At 28.2% G+C, this 23,395-nt stretch overlaps 1 protein-coding gene across 2 annotated transcripts; it reads left to right on the forward strand.

Annotated features, from left to right (window-relative positions):
- The first annotated feature begins 10,273 nt into the window (after positions 1-10,273).
- LOC114421158 (transcription factor bHLH68-like) lies at positions 10,274-14,229 on the forward strand. Of its 2 annotated transcripts, none has more exons than XM_028386970.1 (9): positions 10,274-10,776; positions 11,167-11,485; positions 11,902-11,979; positions 12,224-12,289; positions 12,652-12,798; positions 12,896-12,952; positions 13,228-13,272; positions 13,545-13,592; positions 13,688-14,229. In XM_028386970.1, exons 1-9 carry the CDS (start codon positions 10,547-10,549, stop codon positions 13,820-13,822), a joined length of 1,125 nt encoding a protein of 374 aa, XP_028242771.1. In that variant the 5' UTR covers positions 10,274-10,546; the 3' UTR covers positions 13,823-14,229. The 2 variants fall into 2 exon arrangements, with proteins under 2 accessions (XP_028242771.1, XP_028242772.1); XM_028386971.1 differs by having other exon boundaries at positions 12,652-12,717.
- Positions 14,230-23,395: the final 9,166 nt, after the last annotated feature.

Here is a 23,395-nt window from a genome sequence, read left to right on the forward strand (position 1 = left end):
AAGAATTACTCTTAGAATAACTTGACCATTCCTCTGTACTAAAAAATAATAAAAGTTACTGAAAATTAACAACATTCATAATATAACTCAACTAGTGCTGGAAGGTGTCCTACAAGATATTAGAAGGAAGATACATAAATTGTAAACCAAACTCCCGTGCATTAGGACAATTAAACTATCTCCTTTCTACAATCTACTGTCGGCTCTATTTCAAATAATGCCCATTTTCTTAACCTAAAAAGCAATAAACTTAAAAGAATGAGACATATGTCTCAGTTGCTGTTCTAAAGAACCTAAGGATGACTCTCTTATTCTAGTGATCCATATCTTAGTTCTAATGGTTTTACTCATCGCTCAAACTCTAGTAAACACTTTTATCTACGGTGAAGTCCACACTAATCACTTATGATAATTCATTGTATCTGTATTCTGTCCCATGCCTCATGTAGTAGTTCTTGTGAAAAACTGAAAATTACTGGGAAAAAAAACTGATTCTCCATGGTATGCATTGTGATGATTTTTCTTGGCAAAGATTGTAACCAGGTCCCTTATTTTGTTATTCAAGGAAAAAGAAAACAACCTCAATCTTATGGTGTCATAATCAACACCACTTTAATTTCCTTCACTGGATATCATAGATCTCCAACAATGTATCTAAATGTACCTAGATGTAGGCATTTATTTTTCATTATAGGGAATGCATTACTCCTCACCAAGTTTAGAAGTGCAAGATGAATATCAAATGTGGAGGTAAGATGGATACATGCATGTTGGTGTCCTACTATCAGGACTAAGCAAATTTTCAGTTTGTCTGTTAGACATTGGAGAAGTTCGATAGCTCTCTTCGCTTTATGTAGATTCTTGTATAGTATTTTACCTCCCTTGTATTCCTAACAGTAAGAACTATAAATTGAAATAGTTTGTGTAAAATAAAACAATTAAGTTCTTGCATTTCTAAAGAGAGAGAGAGAGAGAGAGAAAACTAAAAGAAAAAAGAATGAAAGAGAAAAAAATAAAAGAAAAGAAAGAAAAAAGATTTAATTGAAAAAAAATCACAATAGATTTATATATATATATATATATATATATATATTATCAAAACTATATTTTAAGATATAATATATTATTAATAGCAAAAATCACAATATGAAGGAAATATAAGAGTGGAAAATTAATTGAAAAAATAATATTATAATTACCAAAACTATATTTTTATCCATAAAACAAAATAAATTTTTACATAAAATATCATGTAAACATGTTTATTTTCATTATTTTATTTTTATCAATTATTTTAATAAAAAATTATCTTCTCTCAATTTTTTATTATCAAATACTTATAATTCAATAAATTAGTTTATTATCTTTCAAACTTTTAATTAGTAACTTTTAGTAATGTATTGTATTTTGAGGTTTTTACTTTATTTTTCTGCTTGTACTTAACTTTTAAAAGATACTTCCTGGTCACACCAAAAAATCTTGAGCATCATAGAATCAATTTATTTATTTATTTATTTATTTATTTATTTATTATTATTATTATTATTATTATTATTATTATTATTATTATTATTATTATTATTATTATTATTCACAATCACTTGAGAGCAATGAGGAGCAATAATGATACTCCGCCTTGATTTAACACCCCCAAAATTCCGAATAATTAAAAACATGAATAAATTATCCTTTAACAAAAATAAAAAATATTAAGTAAATGATAAATTATGTTTTTTTTTTTTACATAAACATCACCTCTTTTTCGAGGATAGAACTGAATGATTATACATTAGTGCCAAGATTAGTTCAAATAAATTTATTAATTAATTTTTCACTCGTTTGACTTTGTTTCTCTTTGATCACTTTCACTTTTGACACATGGGAGGCTAGAGAAAAAGCAATGAGGAAAATTAGCATCCTTCATATGTATGTACATCATTTAAAAATTGATGTAGTCTCCAAGGCTGCAATTAAAAAATAGAAAGTGTGAATTATTTTCCATAAGATATATAAAAGGACAAAAGAACTCAAGATAGTAGGGGTAAGAAACCATTATGCAAATGCCATTGGAATTTGTATTTAAAGTATTACGTATAAAATATTAGAAATATTGCTATCATTTTCCTACTCAGAATGATTGAAGGTGTTTATTTATAATCTACTTAGATATTGCCTTTTGCTTGTCTGCCAACATTATTCCCTTTCCACATTTTTTAAGTTACTAAACAATTCAGTAATTTGGTCATATATATATAATAGATTATTCATTTGACAATGAGTTTTACGTTGATCTCATCAAGCATCACGCAACACATTTAATTATTTATAGCTGTCATTATCAACGGAATTTGTTCAATTACAGGTTACAGCTTTGATAATCTTTTTTTTTTTTTTGTTCTTACGAAAGAAGTTAATATTTGGAAGAACTTTTATATCGTCTCACGTTATATAAAAGGAAAAAATGAAAAAAAGGAAAAGATTGAGGAATAAAACAAAGAAATTAGGCACAAAATATACTTCATTTCTAAACGCCAAAAGATAATACGCTTCATTTGAACGAGAAGTGAGAACATATATATGCATAATAATTTATTAGAATGCGATCGGGTGCGTAAGAGTAAAATAAATACTAGATTTTATTATAAAGATTAAAAAATATAATATATTTCTCGCCCTTTCAATTATTTTGACGTATTAATTTTAGTTCCTATAATAAAAATTGATGCATTCTTAGTTGTTATATTTACCAAAATTTTAGTCCTTGGACTAAAAATGTATTGATTTTTTTAATAGGGATTAAAACCTAGTTACCTTTTAATATATTTTGAGGGACAAAAATATAATTTATCTTAATTAAAATTAAAATATAAAAATTATAGTATATTAATTGAAAATCCATGTAATTTTTAAATAATGATTTAAATTTAATTATTTATGTATTTTTTACATTCTCGTGTATAAACAAAAATGATGTTTGGATAAGATTAATTGGATGCCTTGAAATGCGTGCACGCAACGCTAAGAAAAGAAGAGCAATTTTGTCAAGTTCATGTAGCTAGCTTAGCCAGATCATCATTTTCTCTCAAAACACCTTTGAGACAATTCGTTTTAAATTCTGGGCCTTTTGGTGGAGAGATAGTGCATAATCCCCACATAATTAAGTATTGTCCGCATGTTCTACTGATTAAACAGAATTCTTAATATTAATCATACATACATATTCACCATCAATTCACAAGTATAGCCGGTGATGATGACTTTATTTTCACCTTTATGTGTGTACACGTTCTAATTCACCGGTACCAAACACCAATTGTAAGTTCTGTTTAACTTTTATCAAATAGAGTACCTAATAAACTATATAAGGATGTATTTGAAATATTTTATTTAAACTTATATTGTGGTTTATGATATTTTTATACATAGCTTTTAAATTTATTCCAATGCATTCTTTTGTAAAACGTATTAAAATATTTTTTTAACTTATTCCAAAAACTTTATTATGAAACTTGTAATAAACTTTCGTTTAATAAAAGTTTATTTTACTTAATTAAGCTATTGATATTACGAAAATTCTTATTTCGTTTCTTATTTGGTTATAAAAAGATTAACTATACAATGACAAATTCATGTAATATTTTGCGGATGTATTTTGTGAGAGAAAATATTTTATATAAAAATGAGATGATTAAATTTGAATCGTTTAAATATATATAAAGTATTAAGATTTAATATTAAAAAATAAAAAAAAATAATTATATGACATTAAATCTTAACGATTCATATTTGATTATATGATTTAAATTTAATAATTATCTCATTCATATATATATATATATATAAATGAATTAGGTCTCGACTTTATTAGAACAGATTTTACATCTCAATAAATATTTATAAAGATTCTTATAAATTATCAACCAATAAAATTTTTTATATCGACAATAAAAATTAAATTCATTTATTTTAAATATGAATTTATTTCTTATCAATAGAATGAATTTTTATGTATTATTTTGTATATATAATTAGAGCTACACAAAATTTTTATAAAGGTTTTTAATTAATAAAGGGGTTAAACATCTCTTTCCTTATAAATAGAAATATTCACTTGTTATTTTCTCTTTCAAAATCATTAACTTTTGGTCCTCCATTTTAGAAATGTGTTATTTAAACTCCACTTATTAAATCTATCAATGCAATCAACGATGATGCCCAGTTAATACTGCAAACGTGGGTGACTATTGGCTGCCATGTGACAAGTATTTTTTCTTTTGTCTCGAAATTTTTTCGAAGTTTCAATTTATTACCTATAAAATTTAAAGTTTAATTTTTATCCCCGTAAAGTTTAAAGTTTAGTTTTAGTTTTCATAAAATTCAAAAGTTCATATTTAAATTCTATAAATTTTCTAGTTACCATAAATTCAAAATTTGATTTTAAAAAATTGTTTATATAGGGTTACCTTCTGAAATAGTACGTACTGTTTAAATTTATTGTTAACATTTTATTATTAACTTTATTCAATTTCAAATTTTTAACAGGGGGATAAATAACAAGCCAAAAATGTCAATTTACCGATCTTTTTATTCTTTCTCTAAGCTAAGTTTTATAATATTTAATTTTATTTACATATTGTGGCTATTATTTAATATTGAAAGATTGTTTTCTGACATTAATTTTACATTTTTTTTCCACTTTCAACTGTTGAAATAATACAAAAGACTTAAAGGAGGATATACATAATAAAAGACTTCTACTTCTACTTTATTACTAAAACAATTAAACTCCTATCTTTATTTGATTTATTTTTATAATTTATCATTTTCATTTTTTCTCTTTACCGTATATATTTATTCATTTTTTATTTTTCTTACAGGTACCACCTCACCGCGCTAGGGAACTCGATATACAAAATAAGTGATCACGAGTGGGAGATAGATTGGTGTGGAGATCAAATTGAAGAACACCTCCGAATCAAGTATTAAAATTAATCACATTAATGATACATTTAAAATAAGTGTTTCTCCTGAATAAAAATTACAAATTAAAAATAACGTATAAGGATTAAAATATAAAAAATTTCCTAAAATCTAAAAATACTTTAAGATCGACTAAATTATTCTTTTATTATTTGCGCCTAATCTAACTAGAACACACACACACAAAGGAGGTCCGTACGATTGATGAGTAGTGGAACTCATAGGATATCACAATTGAAATGATGCGAAGGCATGCATATCACAATACCATCTTGTGTGCTTCTTTTATTTCTAACCTAAGAAAACAACCAATTTTATGGGATAGTATTCAAATTCAAATTGCCCTTTACCTTTCTTTCTATTTCACCTTTTTGAGGAGGGGGAGGGAGTTATTGTAGGGTTGTCTTTTAAAATAAGATATGAAAGTAGGAGTAGGGAAACCGCTAGCTTTTCTGGTATCGTATTAACCTATATTTATTTATATACTTTATTGTTGTTAACTAAGCCGTCTTATATGAATGATGGTATTCTGGTGTCACACTATAATAATCGTTTTAGGTGATTTTACACAAATAAAATAAAATCAATAAATAAATGAAAATGAATAATAATTTTATAAAATTAGTTTTATTATCATAATTATTTTTTGTTTTATAGTCCATATTATTAATATTATAAAAAATATAAATGACAGAAAATACTTAATATTATATTAAAAATTTAAAAATAATTATTTTAAGATAATTTTTTACCCAACAATTATTATTGAACGGAGAAAATAGTAATTTTAAAGGAAATTCTGAAGCATGTGATGAGGAATCCAACGATGAAAACGTTTTTGACATGGATTTAAATAAGCTATTTAAGTTTTTTAGGCTAAATATTGGGGTTCAAAAAAGACATTCCAAATTTCAATATTGTCGTTTGTATGTGTTACACAAATATTTTTGAGTTAATAGTACAATATGCTAATTATGATATTGTTTAAGAACATGCTGCTCATCTCGCGGATTCAACCTTGTGTGAGCAGTGGACAATATATAATTAACTCTTCTGTTGGCTTCGTGACGAAAAAAGATAAAGACACCGTAGTCGTAAATCCTACTATAACTTTTTATTTTAAATATTTTACTGTCGTAAATATTCATGATTTCTATGAGAAAATTAAAAAGAAAAAAAGAAATCGTACAAGCTTTTATAACTTTTGTGTATAAAATCGTGATTTCATTTACGCCATATCCTTAAATGAGTATTTTTTCAAAATTTATCTTCATTTTGATAAATTTTTTTAAAAAATACCCCTTTTAGTAAATATCCTTACCATCCTTTTTCTCATAAATTCCTTTCATATGAGAAAGAGAGTTGTGTTTGTTTCTCGGGAAGATCATGGAGGAAAGCTAAAGAAAATAAAATGAGAAAAGTGTGGTGACTAAGGGGAGAAAAGTGTGCTAGAAAGAAAGAAAAGACACCGCACCTACGACAAAGATTTTGGAGTACTGTATGTGCTAGAAAGACAAAGCCATCCCCGGCTAACTATATGCCTATTCTTTATATATTTAAAAAATGTAGCTTTTTAGTATTATTTTTTATACTAATTTTTTATTTGATTAATTATTTTATTTTTTCATATATTTTTTTTGTCTCTTTCTTTATTGTAAAAATTTATACAAAATATAGTACGTATACATTTTTTATCCCTTTAATGCAAATGAAGAAAACTATGTGGGTTAATTGTTTTCAAGTCTCTGGTCTCAGGGCAGTCTTAGTTCGAGAATTATAGGTTTATTTGTTTGTTGCTGGTAATATCAAAATGCGGTTAAAAGGAATGTTTGTTTGGAATGTATAAAACTAATTATATTAATTAAGAGTTTTGTTAACCAAATGCTTTAATTAAGGATGACATTATATTCATTAAGAAATTAAAAGAATATTGAAAATCATATAAAAACTCATTTAAAAATTACATAAGAATACATTTTTATGTATTTTAATAAAACATTTTTTTTTTTTACTTTCTTCAATTTAAGTTATTGATTAACATCTGTGTTATGTGTAGTTACTATAGCTAACCAAACGAATAATCCCATCACAGTTTTAATATGTTTACTATTGATTTGATCACTTTAAAATGGCATCAAAATGCTGATAGCAATATAATACGAAAATTTACAGCATGCATGAGTGCGTGTACGACCTATATCCTATATATGGCATACTTAAGTATGAGGAGGGGTATCAACAACGCTTAGCTGCTTAAATTAGGTATAATATTTTTTTGGGTGCATAAACAAGGAAAGAACAAAAAACAGAAGCTATTTTTACAATTGAAAAATAAATTTCAATTTAAATTGAAGATTAGTTTTAAAAATCATACACTCATTGTTACTCTATCGAATATTTTTTTTCGTATTAAATATTGTATGCATATATTATTATTTGCTCTATTGAAACTTGAAAGTCAATTTAAATAATTTTTAGAATACGAATTCACGTTTGATTTTTATTTTAAAAAATGAAAATTTTGGACAAGGATAAATTAGAATTAAATATTGTAATTAATTATCTTTTAAAAAATTAAGTATTATAATATTGAAAATCTTGATTTATCTTTTAAAAAGAAAATATTTATTGCAAAAATTGAAAACAAAAGAAATCCATACTCAACTAAAAGTCTAAAAGTATTAAGTTATATAACAAAAATACATGCATTATTTTGTAAAAAAAAAATACTAATTATAACTATTGCTTATAGAAATTCTTAAAATTAAAATGACTCAAATCCTATATGAAATTAATTATGTTAATAGATAGATTGAATAAATTTACCATTTTATATATTCAGATCCAAATGTTAGAAATCCTTGATTGAGAAAATCAATAATTTTGTAGTCAATAAGGAAAAATAAAATGAGAATTGACATGTCAACTAGATTGAATATTAATTTTCTAGTCTAGTTTTTTTATCTTACTAAAAAGACTTAATTAAACTTTGAATATTAACTTTGATTAAAACTTTTAGCCACGACAATGAAATTCCTAAACATATTTTTTAAGAATTTTTTTTATCAAACAATAACAAATTAAAGTAAAAATAAAAAAATGAAATTGAAGTGGGAATATTACTACTATTACACTACTTTTTATTATAAATATACTTTTTAAATAATATAATTTGAACATAAATCATTTCATTTTAAAACTTTTTGTTGACTAAAATATATTTTATAAAATAAAATTTATTCAAATCAAGTTTACCAACGCTTTCCTCCACATGCGCAAGGTTGATGATGTTAACGTCATAGATTTGATTTACTACTTTGTTAATTTGTCACACAAATTCGAAAAGTTAATAAAGATACTCCTACGTATTATACGCTGATGAAGTATATGTTTACACTTGAAGTTACTGCAAGAGCCAGCTTCACATAATGATTAGTATAACCGTAACTCGTTGAGAGCATTACGCCATTATCAAGTTGTTCGTCATTAGTCAATGATAGAATCGTTAAGCAAGTAATTTTCGTTGACTAATGTATAAAATTGTCAACGCATTATACATGCAATCGACCATCATGGCGGAAGAAGAAAACCGAATTGAAAGACGATTAATTGGGATGGAAAGCTGAATCCTTCAGGCAACTAATGTGGCTAAAATTTTTAATAAATAATTTTAAATTCTCCTATGACATCTTTTTATCAATGTTAATGTATCCCTTATAGTCACTATCGGATGATTTTTTTTTTTTTTTGCATTTTAGTCTTTTTTGAATTTATGCACCTAAGATTACCCCTTTTTGCATCTTAGTCTCTTATCGTATTCATGCACTTGAGACTATAAGCTTGTGTATTCCTGTAGACTATGATTGACTGACCCTGTATAACCTGTCTTATTTATTGATCCAGTATTTGCTATCTGACCAACCCTGGATAGCCAACCAATGATCTTGCATTGGACGTTTCATGAGACTCCAAGACACAATCTAAGTGTAACGCCCATGATACACATATGAGAATTGTAAGAATAACAACTAGATGGAATATGAGAAATCATTTCAGGAATATCGGAGTCATTCGGATATAATAAAACCCTATATGAGCCAACGTTAAACCACACAAAGGACATATATTACACTTTTCGCACTAAATGTTTTTGGGTTAGGTCTCTTGTTTTCTTACCCATGATCTAGCTACAAAAATAATTAATTTTTTATTTATTAAATATAAACACATTTAATATTTTTATGTATTTAATTAAAACATTAAATATATTTTATTTAATATTTTTGTTAAGAATAATTCCACATCGAATAATTCATGAACATGATAAGTGTTTATATAGCTGGATAGACCATGAGAGAAATTTTAATAAAGGAGAGAAGAGGAAGGAAAATGAGAGGTTTTAATTACATATTATATTTGATTAAAAATAGTGGATGCATGGAAGAAATTTTAATGGAGATGAGATTGGGGAGTTTCCCTTTTCTTCATTAGTTCACAAGAGGAGAGGAAGGAAGGAAGGAGTTTTAAAAATTAATTTAAATTTGCATTTATATAGCTTTAAATTTTAAAACACACAAATGTTTTGATCATTATAATTGAAATGTTTTACATTTTCACCCCTACCTTTCAAATCCTCCCAATTGAAGAAGAACAAAATTGGATGGAAAAGGATTTTTCTCCCCTAGCCTCATAAAAATTGATGAGACAACAAAAATTTATAAAAATCTCCCCCTCCTCTCCATTTCCTTCCAACTAATTAAATACTATGTAAATCTGCTTATAATTAAAGCAAACGAAAATACACATGCAATTAAAATACATATGACCGAAGATCAAGAGCGTATTCATTTAATAATTAGCTGTAACCCTTTTTTCTACAGACAATAATTAGCTGTCTGTAACTTTTAACCTTTTCATACATAAATATAGTATAAGACACAGACTAATTAACTCATTGACAACTGCTTAATGAAATGAAATAAGCAATGAATGCCAATGCAGTCAAGGATAAGGTGGAAGTGTTTAGCTTGGATAAGTCAAATTAAATTTCTCAAATTTTAGACGTCTCATCTATTAAAAGGCATTGCAATATTGTGCAAGTCTCAGTAGCACGCCACGTGGAAGATATGATACAAAATTCGTGCACTCGAGAGTGGCTATGGTTAGACGCATATATTGGTTTTCTTAATTATGGGAATTTGCTACCACCTTTTCTGTCCCACTTTAAGATAAAGCAAAAGCAAGCAGCTAGCTAGGGGAAATAGAAAAGCAAAGGAAGAAAAGAAAAACATGAAAGAAAGAAAGAAAAGAAAAGAAAAGCAATAAAGAAAGGGAAAAAAAGAAGAAGAGAGAAAACAAAGACAAAAGGTTCTCAAAACTCCATGATTATTCAAATTCTCTAAAAAAACAGTACCAAGCAGTAGTAGTGTTCCCTCTACTTAATCAACCCACAGGAGAGGACCTCTACAAAGACCCTGTTTAGGCTTGGGTTGGAACAACATCAAAAAAGAGAAAGCAGACTTTCTTTTCTCTTTTGTAGATCGAGATCGTAGAAATTAAGAAAGGCATGAATAGAGGTGTTTTGCAAAGCTCACCGGTGCAACAAATGATGGCCAGAAACCCTAACAACTGGTGGAACATCAACACCATGCGCCCTCCTCCTCCTTCTCAAGCTTCTGCACCTTTCTTCTCCACTCCTTCCAACTTTCTAACTCCTTATAACCCCACTTCTCTTCCTCTTCCTTCTTGGCATGACAACAATCAAGAGCTACCCGAGTCATGGAGCCAGCTACTCATGTAATACACAAATACACTCTCTCTCTCTCTCTCTCTCTCACACACACACACACACACACCAAATTAACACACCCACATGGTTGCATGGCAAGGCTTGGTATTTTTTTTTTTTGAATTAAAAGTATTTACAGGTTGAGAGTCATGTACTAATCCTTTCGGCCGATAATCATATACTAATATCTCTCGAGATTGATTTCAGAAAATAATTATTTACTTTTTTGCAATATTCTCTTTTAAGAAATCTAGAAAAACAAGAGATTATTTCTTTAAAATAAGTTAAACCAAACCCTTACTTAGTACTTACATATATGAATATGTTTGATTATTTGAAGGATTAAATCTAACTGATTTTAATTTGTTTTTGGTTGCATGTGTGGTTTTGGGAAAAAGGAGTGGGATGGTGTCTGAAGAAGAGAAAGGGGGTATGTGCCAGATTCAGTCAAAGAAGTTGGAGAACTGGGAGCAACAAATGCTAAGCCAGGCTCCAAGTGCTCCTATTGTTGATGTTAAGCAAGAAAGCTCGGTGAACAGCTATGTGTATGGGCATGGAACAAACGAAGAGTTTCAAGCAGCAAAGCCAATTACATGGTCTCAAATAGTGCCTGCTTCTTCCCCCAAATCATGTGTAACAAGTTTCAGCAGCAGCATGTTGGATTTCTCCAACAATAACGCCGATGCGAGGCCTCCTCCACCAGATCCATCCTCAGAGGTAAAATTATACACATTAATTTAGAGAGATTCTACACAATTTAATTTGTTATTGTTTTTCTTTCTTTCTGGGTTTTGATACGAGTTGCACATTTCGTGAAACTTTACTAAAACCAAATGACAATTGAAATTAACCTTTGAATTTGGTCCCCGAAATGCTTTCGTATTGAAGAATATTTTCAATTTTCATTTTCCAATTTAATATACATACGCCAAAGGCGTGGGTCCTCCAACTTTTCTTTTTAAACGAATATGTATGTAAAACGGTTCTTCTAATATTTTTCTTTATTATATATAGATAAAAAAATGGATCGTTTGCTTCTCTTTATCTTCTATTTTCTTTTGGGTTTCTACTTTAAGTATTTCTTTTTCTATTGCATTATAATTTTAACGATTTTTTTGTTTTTTAATTTCAAGTGTAATAGCAGTACTGCAACTGGTGGGGCATTCAAGAAAGCTAGGGTTCAACCGCCCACAACTCAGTCGACCTTCAAGGTATTTTCATCGATTGCAAACAAATACACAGAAACTTCCAACCTCGAACACTTTTTCAGGCAAACCAACACACATAACCGCACACAAACATCACATGTGTGTGGGTGGTCACTGTTGTTTTTCTTGATTGTCTTGTTCCTACACATTTTTATTTCATTTTATTTTATTTTTCTCATTTTATCTTGATATATGAAGAATTAACATAAGCCAGCATATCAATTAAGCATGTGTTTGCCCGTTACAGGTTAGGAAGGAGAAATTAGGTGACAGAATTACCGCCCTTCATCAACTCGTTTCCCCATTCGGAAAGGTATAAACCTAATTTATTCAATGGAATTGAATATTTACATAAACTTAATTTATATCCAAAATTGGAATAAAAAACTAAAGTATATATATATATATATATATATATATCTTCATAGAAAACCTATAAAAGTTTGCATATCCAATTAACCTCGTTAGTTCCCTAGCTCCAACATAAGAATGGAAAACGATACTTTTTCTTGATATGATTCATCTTCCCCATACCCTCTTTCTTTCACACAGTTTTTTAGAGAAAAGAAAACAATATGCTCTTTGTTTATATAGCATTACATAGAAGAGAAGAGATGACTGAGAATATGACTGTAGTGTGTGATATATATTTTGATTTTTTTTTTACTTTTGCAGACTGACACGGCTTCTGTCTTATTAGAAGCTATTGGGTATATCAGATTCCTTCAGAGTCAAATTGAGGTCATTAATGTTTATTCTCCTCGCTCTGTCGATTTTTGCAAACGACCACGAGAGTCAGTGAATAGTGATGGCACGCTAGATGTTAGAAGTCCATTATTTCACGTTGTTCTAATCTTTCTGCTTCCACTTTAGTTTTTGAAGTTCTAAAAATATTCTCTTTTCCCCGTGGATGATGCAGGCCCTTAGCTTACCATACTTGGGCAGTGGATCAGGAAACATGAGGCACCAACAATCCGTAAGAAATAATACCAACCCATTTCTAGTTAGCACACAACACATACATAAAGCCGTTTCTCACTTCCCAAAGCAATGATATATATATATATATATATATATATATATATATATATATATATATATATATATATATATATATATATATAAAATCACTCTAGCTTTCTCTCTCTTGCAGCATCTTTCTTCTTCTTGCATGTGCGCCAGAATGCATACTAATTAATGGGTAATAATGTGGTACTAATTGAGTGATGATTTGTAATTGTTTAATGTTAGGTTCAAGGAGAGAAGAATTGTATATTCCCTGAAGACCCCGGTCAGGTATGCTTTTTCCTTGGATCCACTAATTAACCCCTTAAAGGGATACGTTTGGGGATTTTGCATTTGGAAAAGAAGCTTAGCCAGCCACCTGCAGTTCGACTTGCATTCTATATTATAAGTGAAGAAAAGTTTATAGCTAGACAATTAAAGACAAATGTCACCAGCTTTATCAGATATAATACTATATATTAATTAGTTATTATATATATAGTAGTTTGAACACTAGCTAGTCAAATTCTCATTTTATTTAATTTGTTTCTGGCCGGTTATAGTTGCTGAATGAAAACTGTTTGAAGAGGAAAGCAGCTAGTAGTGAGCAGGTAATTAATTGTTCTGTGAATTTTTTCCTTTTCTAATAATGATTAAACTAATTCAATTTTTACTTATGTCTTGCTTTATTGGTTGTTGCTATTAGGATTCTCAAGAAGAAGCAAATAAAGACCTGAGGAGTAGAGGGTTGTGCCTGGTTCCAGTGTCATGTACGCTCCAAGTTGGAAGTGACAATGGAGCTGACTATTGGGCTCCTGCTTTTGGTGGGGGATTTCGGTAGATTGCTCAACTTACTATATATTAATGGGTTATCATGCATATGCAGCATATATACAGCAGAGAGGAAAATATAATATTCATGGAGATTGTATAACATCATTAGCAGTCAATCTGCTGCAAAACCTAATTAAGGCTGATTGCTCATGATGCTATACAGCATTCCTGAATAAAATGTATGCTGCCAGTCAAGTAGTATATATTTTGCAAGCCCTTGTGAAGACTCCTTAATTCACGGAAATCAGGCTCTATTTATTTTCACTAGCTTAATTAATTAAGAGGTCGATCGATCGAACAATGCTAGATTAATTAATGTATGTATATATATGCAATAATTGTATGATTATTTTCATTGCTACTTCTTTAGCAGTAACTAAACAGGAGATCATAAAAGCTATTACTAATGCATAATCTGCATATCCACTATTTAAGCCTTTAAGATTAAATTTATTGTCCATTTGGTACATCACGAAATTGTGAGAAGGATATACAAAATACGACATCGAGCTAGTGTTTATTTAGACCAGTTTACATAAGTTACTTGAGTGCATGCTAAACAATATTTAAACTTTTTTAATATATTCTTTATTTTGAAGCTAATTATATGTGAATTTTATTAAATAAATATTTTAACAAATTGTGTTTTATTTAATAATAGAGTGTAATATTCCTATAAATACTCGACCTAGCAGTCGGCATATATAAAGTTTGCAGTGTATTTTTGTACGTGGATGAATAGACGTAAAAAAGTGTGCACACTTCGCAATGACATACACCGACACCGACAGAGTTTAACACGCATGCAGACTTGTATCGCATGCGGGGGTTATATTTATAGTTATACTTATTATACCCTTTCTTTGGTTATACCAGTCACCGGTGTATATAGCAGAATAAATAGCCCTAGCTTGGCTAGGGCAACCCATCTGTTATTGCATTTCAGCAACACACTTCATTTGTTTCATCATAAATTATAATATATAGAAAAAAATTGTTAACAATAAAAAATTTATTGAACATGTATTTTTTATTTATTAAATTTGATGATAGTAAAAAAATTATAATGTCACTTCAAGAATGAGTCTTCTTATTTTAATTTTTGAATAAATTTTAATCAATAATATAATAAAACATGTATTAGAAAACTTATTAATAACATTCCTTATATTTACAAGATGTTTTGAAAGAAATTATTACGATGAAAACTTTCAATAATAACTTTTACATCACAATACAATTTTTAAAAATGCGATCAAAATTAAAACCTAAATATTAGTACTTCTTATCAAACCACCATCACCAACTTTTTTATGTAAATGTTGTTGTCACGGCCGGCGTACGATCATGTAGTGGTGGCGGGAGTGGAGTTGATTGAAGCAACAACAATGAGAGGTGACAATATGAATAATGACATGGTGATAGTGGTAACATAATAGTAATGATACTAAATATAGGATGTCAATTAACAAAGATCACATATTAAATGAATAACAAGATTACATCCAAATTAATATAATATAAAATAATAAGAATTAAGATATAACAAATAAATTAATATAAGTGACTAAATTATATTTTATAATAATAATTGATAACATGATTTGTACCAATTTATATATCTTACTAAATATGAATTTATATATATATATATATATATATATAAATATTTTATATTAAATATGAAAAATTTAAAAATATTTTAAAAAATATAGTTTTTCAAAAATTACTAGTTCAAATTGATCAGCTCTACACCAGTTTGACTGATTCCCATTGGTTCTTAAACCATCCGATTTTTCTAAATTAATCAATCGATCTTCATGTCAATTCTTGGTGGTTCAACTAGTTGAACTGGTCAATTGGATTTTCAAAATATTGATTTTTTTAATAAAGCTTCTAGACAAAGAATAGATTTATCTTTTAATAAATGTATATATTTTGAACTCTTTATGTAGGTCATCAAATTTAATATTTTAAAAAGGTAAATAAATATGTGATTTATATATTATAACAAATTTAATATAATAATAATAATAATAAAAGAAAATATAATTTATGTTTACATAAATAGGCCTAAAAAACTTCTTAAAATGCCTAATGTCTAGCCTTTTTTAACTAAATATATTTTTATTGGACTAATTGTAAACTAGACCGTAAATTTCTATCAGACGACCTAACCAATTTCTATCTATTTATGTGAAAAATGAATAAATTAATAAGTAAAAAGATAAAAAGCATCCACAAACAAGTTTAAGGAAAACTAATAAGTAATAATAAAGTGTCTGTTATATAGAATGGTTTTACTAGTTGAAAAAAATACTTACCAGCCATGACATTTATATTTGAAAAGTTATGTGCAAATAATATATATATATATATATATATATATATATATATATATATATATATATATATATTCCCCAAGCTAGGATAATAATCTAATTACTTGCAGCCGTTTGTTCTTATCATTGTGTGTCCTCTATCTCGAAAATTAATAAAATTATAAAAAAATCGATGGCCAGCTAGCTACTAGCTACTGTAACTAGTATCGCATATAGAAATTGGCTTCTCTATTATCATCCGTTCCTCAGCTGTCTCGCATGTGAATAAGAAATGTACAAATTCCAGTATTACAAACTTCCAATAAGAAGGGGTGAATTAGTGCTGCGATGTATTTAAGAAATTGGACCATCTGAACTGACACGCAAATGATAGTGAAACATTCTATGGCTCTATATACAATAACGAACATTAATGGCATGGGTTGCATACAGCATATCTGATGCAGCCATTCATCAACACAAGATACTTACGTGTAGTTGTGCAAAAAAAGATCAATTAATACACAAGATACTTACATTTTGTCCAGTTATACAACTTAATTACAAGTTTGGAAGCATGGAGAACTGAATTAATCATCAAACAAATAAGCATAAAAGAAAAAAGGAAAAAAGAAAGCGTGAGTGAGCACAGAACAAACAAGGTAATTCATAAAGTGAATAAAAACAATCAACACGGCATAGCAAAGTTGCGAAAGAAAATAAACCAACTAAAAATGGGGAACACTCGATACGGCAAAACAAAAAATAGAAAAGTCTAAATCACTTCATGTCTATATATATGCGAGTATGAGGAAGGATAAGTATTATAGTATTTAAATTTGCACTTATCATCGTTAAATTTTATAGATAATTTTACCGAAAACAACATAGTTAACTACTTCCTTTTTCAAAGTAATTTTTAGCCCTTTAATGTTAATAAAAAATAAAATGCTAAATGTTTTAACAAATTCAATTTACAACTAATAAAATTTAAACAAATATGATTTATAGCAAAGTAAAATTGTTTTTTTTTTAATTTAGAGACTTTGACCGGTTAAATTTTTATTTAAAAACAAAAAAGCTTAAAGAAAAAAGTTGAAAGATCAAGATTAATTAAACTTTTTTCATGAACTAAAAAATAAATTTTTAAAAAGTTTAAAAACTAACAATCTAATCCAAAATACAGTGAATTGAAAGCAACAACTTTCAATTTAGGATTTTTATTCACACCGTCACTTTTTCTTCTTCTCCTTAATGACACAAAAACAAAAGCCCAATTTCATAAAACTCAATGCAAAAAGTTTGGGTCCACATACAGTTCTCTCTATTTGCTTTTGTATTTTTTAAAAACTTTTTTCCTCCTAGAAACATGATAATTGTTGTGTATAAGTATATTTTGAGATTAAATCACATAGAAATTGTTAATTTCCTTCTTTTAATTCTTCCTTTTTATGTGTGAATAATTGAGATTTTAACATCATTTAAGTTTTTGTGCATAAAGTGTTCAAGTTTTGTGAATTTATAGTGTTTGGTGAATAATTGTCACAGAAAAATAAAGTAAAGCTCGAGAAAACAAACTTAAGATCTGAAGATGTTCGCTTAGCGCAACACAATCGCTTAACAGGTAGAACACGCTTAGCGCCAAGAAGTATGAAGAAGTCTGATACGTGAAGGCGCACTCAACGCAAGTCACACGCTGAGCGCTAGGTTATCGCCATACTCGATAAGCACGGTAATCGCGCTTAGCACGAAGGTTGCATGAAATCCAAACTGAATTGCAACTATAAAAAGAGAAAGAAGAGAAGAGAAAAGACAAATGTTAGAAGCACGAGAATCAATCATTAGGAGTCATTCTTTCTCTCCATTCCCTTTCTTGTCTACTCCTTTCATTACCCATTACCCTCTTACAATTATAAAGTCTCTTAAGACAATGAGAGACTAAAATCACTCTTGTTGGGAGCTTAATAGTCAACTATTTTTTATGTAATCACTCTTCCTATTTATTTAATGTTATTTTAATTTCATTATTTTTTTTCTTTGCTTAATTTCATTGTTTATGGTTTGATCACCCATATTCATAGTAAATTTTAGGGGTCACATTGGGAAATGTTATTCACTAAAAGAATTGGAAAAGAACATCTAAATAATTCATCTCTAAGGATAGAATGATTTTATTTAGCCTATTATAATCTTCATTCTTAATGCAATTTAACTGTTTTACCTCTTAAGGAGATTTGAGAGAGAAAATAGATAAATTATACCGTTTCACATGAAGGATCATGATAAGGATAAATTAGTAGATGTAGGTGATAATTAGAGTAATCTAAATAGAGAAATTTTTTTAGCATTACATCAAGAGTAACTCTTGTAGGTTAAGCCCTAGACATTCTCATCTTCTGAATTAACTTTTGCTTCTAATATTGGCTTCTCTCATCTTGTATGTTTTAATTAATTAATTTAATTTTATGCTTGTTTTTCTCTCTTGTTTGTTTAAATTTAATTTTATGCCAATTTATTTTACTTTTCTTTTCACAACCTTTAAACCAATTTATTTATTATTTGAAAATTATAAATTTACCTACCTAAGTACAAACAAAGTTCATCTAGACTTGATACTTAAACTTTCGTTTTATTTTACTACTTTACAAATTTGTGCACTTGTCAATCGTTCAACAAGTTTTTGGCATTGTTGTCAGAGACTTTGTTCTTTGTACTTGATAATTTGGATATTCCAATTTTAAAGCAATTGGTTTTTATTCTTTAGCTTTTTATTTAATTTTTCTGAAAAAAATCAATTTTCTATAATCAATTTTTATTTTTAATTTTTATTTTAATTTTTGCTTTATAATACATTCTTTAACCTTGATAACCTGTGTTGTAGTTGTTTTCTTTCTTGTATGTGAAGTATAATTTCAGGAAACAACCTTGTTCCATTGGATCTAGAGATTGAAACAACTTGTAGAAGAAACAACCCTGCAAGAAGAAGGAGGGAACAACAAGAGGTCTAGGTAAATTAAGGAGAGAGAGAACCATCATCTTCGGTATCATCTTTTTCTTTCCATGTGATCAACCCACATCCCAATTTTGAAGAACGTATTATGGCAGAAGATAGGCCATAGAGTGACTTTGGAGGACTATTTTTGTTCCTTTTTACCTTAGTACTTTACTAGCATAGCCTGGCCCGAAGTTTAAGCCACCAACATCACTTATCCACATTCTTTCATTCAGCTGATTCAAGGCAATTGTTGATGGATTGACAAGTGCACCAATTCGTTTCAAGTAATAAAATTAAAATGGAAGTTCAAGTATCGAATTCACATGGATTTTATTTGTACTTAGGTAGATGGATATTTTATTAATAAAAGAAGTTAAAGAAATTTGACTTGAAAAGTTTATAAGAAAAACAATAATTTAAATTGACAGAAAATTAAATCAAACAAGAGAAGAAATTAAACAAAAATTTAAATTGATTAATTAAAGACAGAAAATTTAGAGAACCTAATAATATTATAGAAGTAAATTAAGAAGATGAAAATGTTGAAAACTTAGCCTAGCAGAGCTACTTTTTGATGTAATGTTAATAAATTTTCTCTATTTATAATTATTTTAATTTACACCTGTATCTATTAGTATACTCTAAATTTGGTTCTCCACATGAAAGGGCCTAATTTATCTATTCTCTCTCAAATCCCTTTGTAGAGCTAAAATAGTAAATTGCATTAAGAATAAAGATGTATAACAGGCTAAACAAAAATCAACTTATCTCTAGTGATGACTTTATTTAGATACTCTTTCCTAATTCTATTAGAAAATAATATTTTCCAACATTACCCCTAAAACTTAACATGCAAATGGGTGATCAAGCCACAAACAATCATGTTAAACACAAGAAAGGATAATACAAATGTAATATTATTAAATAGATATGAAGAAAAATTACATCAAGAGTTTAGCCTCTCATTGTCATAAAGGTTTTACAATTACAAGAGAAAAATATTTAGTAAAAGGGAAAGAAGATAAGAAAAGGAATAAAAGAAAGGAATGACTCTTAATGCTTGCTTATCCTTCTTCTAACTTTTGTCTTCTACAAGGAATTATATTATCTTGAAATCTCTGTTTATTTTTTTCCTTCTTTTCTCTTTTTCTTTTATAGATGCAGATTAACTTAGCTACGCGAATTTCTCGTACTAAGTCTACCTTTACTTTATTGAATTAGCCTGTTTTTCTTAATTAACCCATTTTTCTTAATTAGTCTGCTTTCCTTAATTAATTTATAATATATTCCAACAAATGATAAATCAATCATGTCACACACTATGTTGATATGCATACCCCATTTTTTTATTGAATAATTAAATTAAGAAAAAATATAGATTTGAATTGTAATAATAATATATCGTTGCACAGGTAGTTATGCAGAAACATTATAAAATAATTTATCATTTGATATATGTATGTTATTGTACACAAAATTAAATATTGACAGTTTTTATTAATGTAAGAGTATAATAAATAAGAATATATTTATATAGAATGTTAATATTTTGTGTCTAATAATGACATACATATATGAAATGACATTATCTCAAATTAATAATTTGCACATTTGAAAACTGTTAACTTTATATTATTGAACAAGTAATGGCAATGCCAACGTAAACTTCAAAAGCACTCATAGTTGATAACCTGAACCTGCAACGTTGCATTATAATAATATATACTGTAAATCTCTTTTCATATCAAAGGCTGTAACTTTGAGATGATATAAAAACTTAATAATTACATGTTATTAATTTTTATAAAAGCATATTTGGATAGAAAGTGTTGATAGTACGAGGTTGATTATAACTTAGGTTGATGGAGATGGAGTCCCTACTACAAGAACGAAACAGAATCAGACTAGCGAAAAGTTTTTCTAGCAAGTAAAACTGAGATAATTCATCGATCAAACGTAGTCTTCGTCTGTGAGTAGAAGAGAATCTTGAAGAGTGGAGAACGAGTTGCCTTATTGGTAATGGATGTGATCGCTTTTACCGTATGACTTTTCTAGATTTCTAGTCAATATATATATGTGTATATATATATATATATATATATATATATATATATATATATATATATATATATATATATATATATATATATATATATATATAATAGGTATGAAATTGAACAAACAATACGTAGTTTGTTGATACTATATATGTTATATGACCATCATGGGGACTAATTGTTCGTATTATGGTACGTTGCTCATTACAGGAACATTGACTAATCCCAGACAAAGTATGCAAAACTTCACAAGCCAACAATTTTAAGTAAAGTGAAGGAGTCTAGTTCAGGGCAGCCCAAATAATCAGGGGTATAAAGTAAATTTTAAGAGAAATTTGAAAATTATATTTTAAATATATATATATATATATATATATATATATATTACTTTTGTCAGTATATAATTTATTTCCTATTTTATGAAAATTAATTATAATTTTTTTGATAAAACTAAAATTTAAGCTTTAATTACTTAACTTTGAGCTGACACATTTACTAGTTCAGTAAAATATAGAAAAAAAAAGCATGATGGTAAAATGAAAAAAAAAATGATGATAATTTGATGCTAAAATGTACAATTAAATTAAGAAACAAGTCTTTGTTCATTTCCAGCTCGTGTGTGCAACAACCCAGCAATCACGTCTCCAACAGCAACCGTGCGTACATACATAAGGTATGTTTTTTGTTTTTTCGTACTATAAATCACAAGAAATATGCAATAGCATGCATGATGAAAATGTTGATGGAAACTCCAGGCTTGGCTTGACTTTCATAGGATATGCCTGCTGGAAAGGATGACAAAAAAACAGTAATCATGTTGGGCGTGAAGTTGCAAAGCAATAAACATCATTTCCAGGTGAGCAATTACCAAACATCGCCACCACGCGAGGCCATGTCATTTCCACACCCTAATTATTCTTCTTTTCGATGTGACGACATGCGTTGTTCATCCATCACCCTTTCTATTTCCAGATCTCTTTGTCTGTCACTGCTTGTAGTTTTGATGTGATATTTAAACTGTTCTCTTATGCTCATTTCCTCAAATGTCACTTTCCAATCTAAAGTAGCACAGCGTATTGGTTTTTCTCCTTATGATTGCGTGAACTAACTCACATGTTATTCTAGTTTAATTACTAAGTTTGGAAGCAGAATTTGGCTCTCTTAATAGTTGTGCAAAGATCGATTGTTTCTCATAAAAAAAACATCCATAGTATAGATCCAAAAAAAATATTGATTTTTTTTCCGTCAATGTGTGTTTAGGTTATAATATATAATGTTAATTTCAATTAAAATTGAATTTTCAAGCAATATGATTTTTGCTCGAATGTTTTATTCTTAAAATAAGTCGATACTAAAATTTTGATGTAAAACATAATTTAAGTCACTTTAACTTAAAAATTAATTTTATACCAAAGTTAGTTTTTTTAACGTGAGACTAAATTTTTCTATATTCACTTGAAATTACGTTAATTACAATATTTCAACATAATTTTTTATGATTCAACGTAAATCCAAACAAATTCAATGTATACAAAAAAAAAAATCTGAAAAAATATTGATGATAAAATTCAGTGTAAAATTTTGATTTAATGTAAAACCCACTTAAAGTTACTTCAACTTAATGTATTCTATGCCCAAATTACTTCAACATAATTTTATGTGGTGTTTAGTCAAATTTTAAATAACCTGACCGGTACTGGCCCATGCACTACACAATGGATTGTGATCTTGGTCTTACTGCCTATGTCCTGCTCTGGTTAGAAAGGCCTATTAGTCCCACAGTGTGTTCAAGTGATGGCCTGAAAAAAAAGGAATGAATCAAATGGATAAAAAATGTAAAAGAATTGTGTGATAGAGGAAAATTCTCTCAGAATTGGTTTAGCTTTTCCGTTTCTAACTGTATACTATTGAAATTGTCAAATTTGATGATTCTTTCATGCGTTTGATTTAGCTTTTCAAATTGGTTTTCTTAGGATTCTATATGCTTGTTTAATTTGGCAAATTTGTTGTTAGCGCATTCATAAATCGAGCATGTGTTGATTTGATAATATTCAGAAGGAAAATAATCAAGTGGTGAATGTGAATCTCCTCTGTATCCGTGCACATGATTAACGAGCCGGCTGGGCGGCAAAACGGGTCCCACCCGCTGTTCGTGTTTTACCGCGAGATTTCAAAGTGGACAGAGTTACCAAAATGTCCCACTCTTT

This window comes from Glycine soja, chromosome 8 (genome assembly GCF_004193775.1).
Source record: "Glycine soja cultivar W05 chromosome 8, ASM419377v2, whole genome shotgun sequence".
In the NCBI taxonomy this organism is placed as follows: Eukaryota; Viridiplantae; Streptophyta; class Magnoliopsida; order Fabales; family Fabaceae; genus Glycine; species Glycine soja.

Bases quoted from the DNA above. Each gene is read 5' to 3' on its own strand.
- LOC114421158 (XM_028386970.1), top strand. From the start codon at position 10,547: ATGAATAGAGGTGTTTTGCAAAGCTCACCGGTGCAACAAATGATGGCC. The intron at 10,777-11,166 runs GTAATACACAAA...TTTGGGAAAAAG, and splicing joins TCATGGAGCCAGCTACTCAT to GAGTGGGATGGTGTCTGAAG. The intron at 13,593-13,687 runs GTAATTAATTGT...TGTTGCTATTAG, and splicing joins AAGCAGCTAGTAGTGAGCAG to GATTCTCAAGAAGAAGCAAA.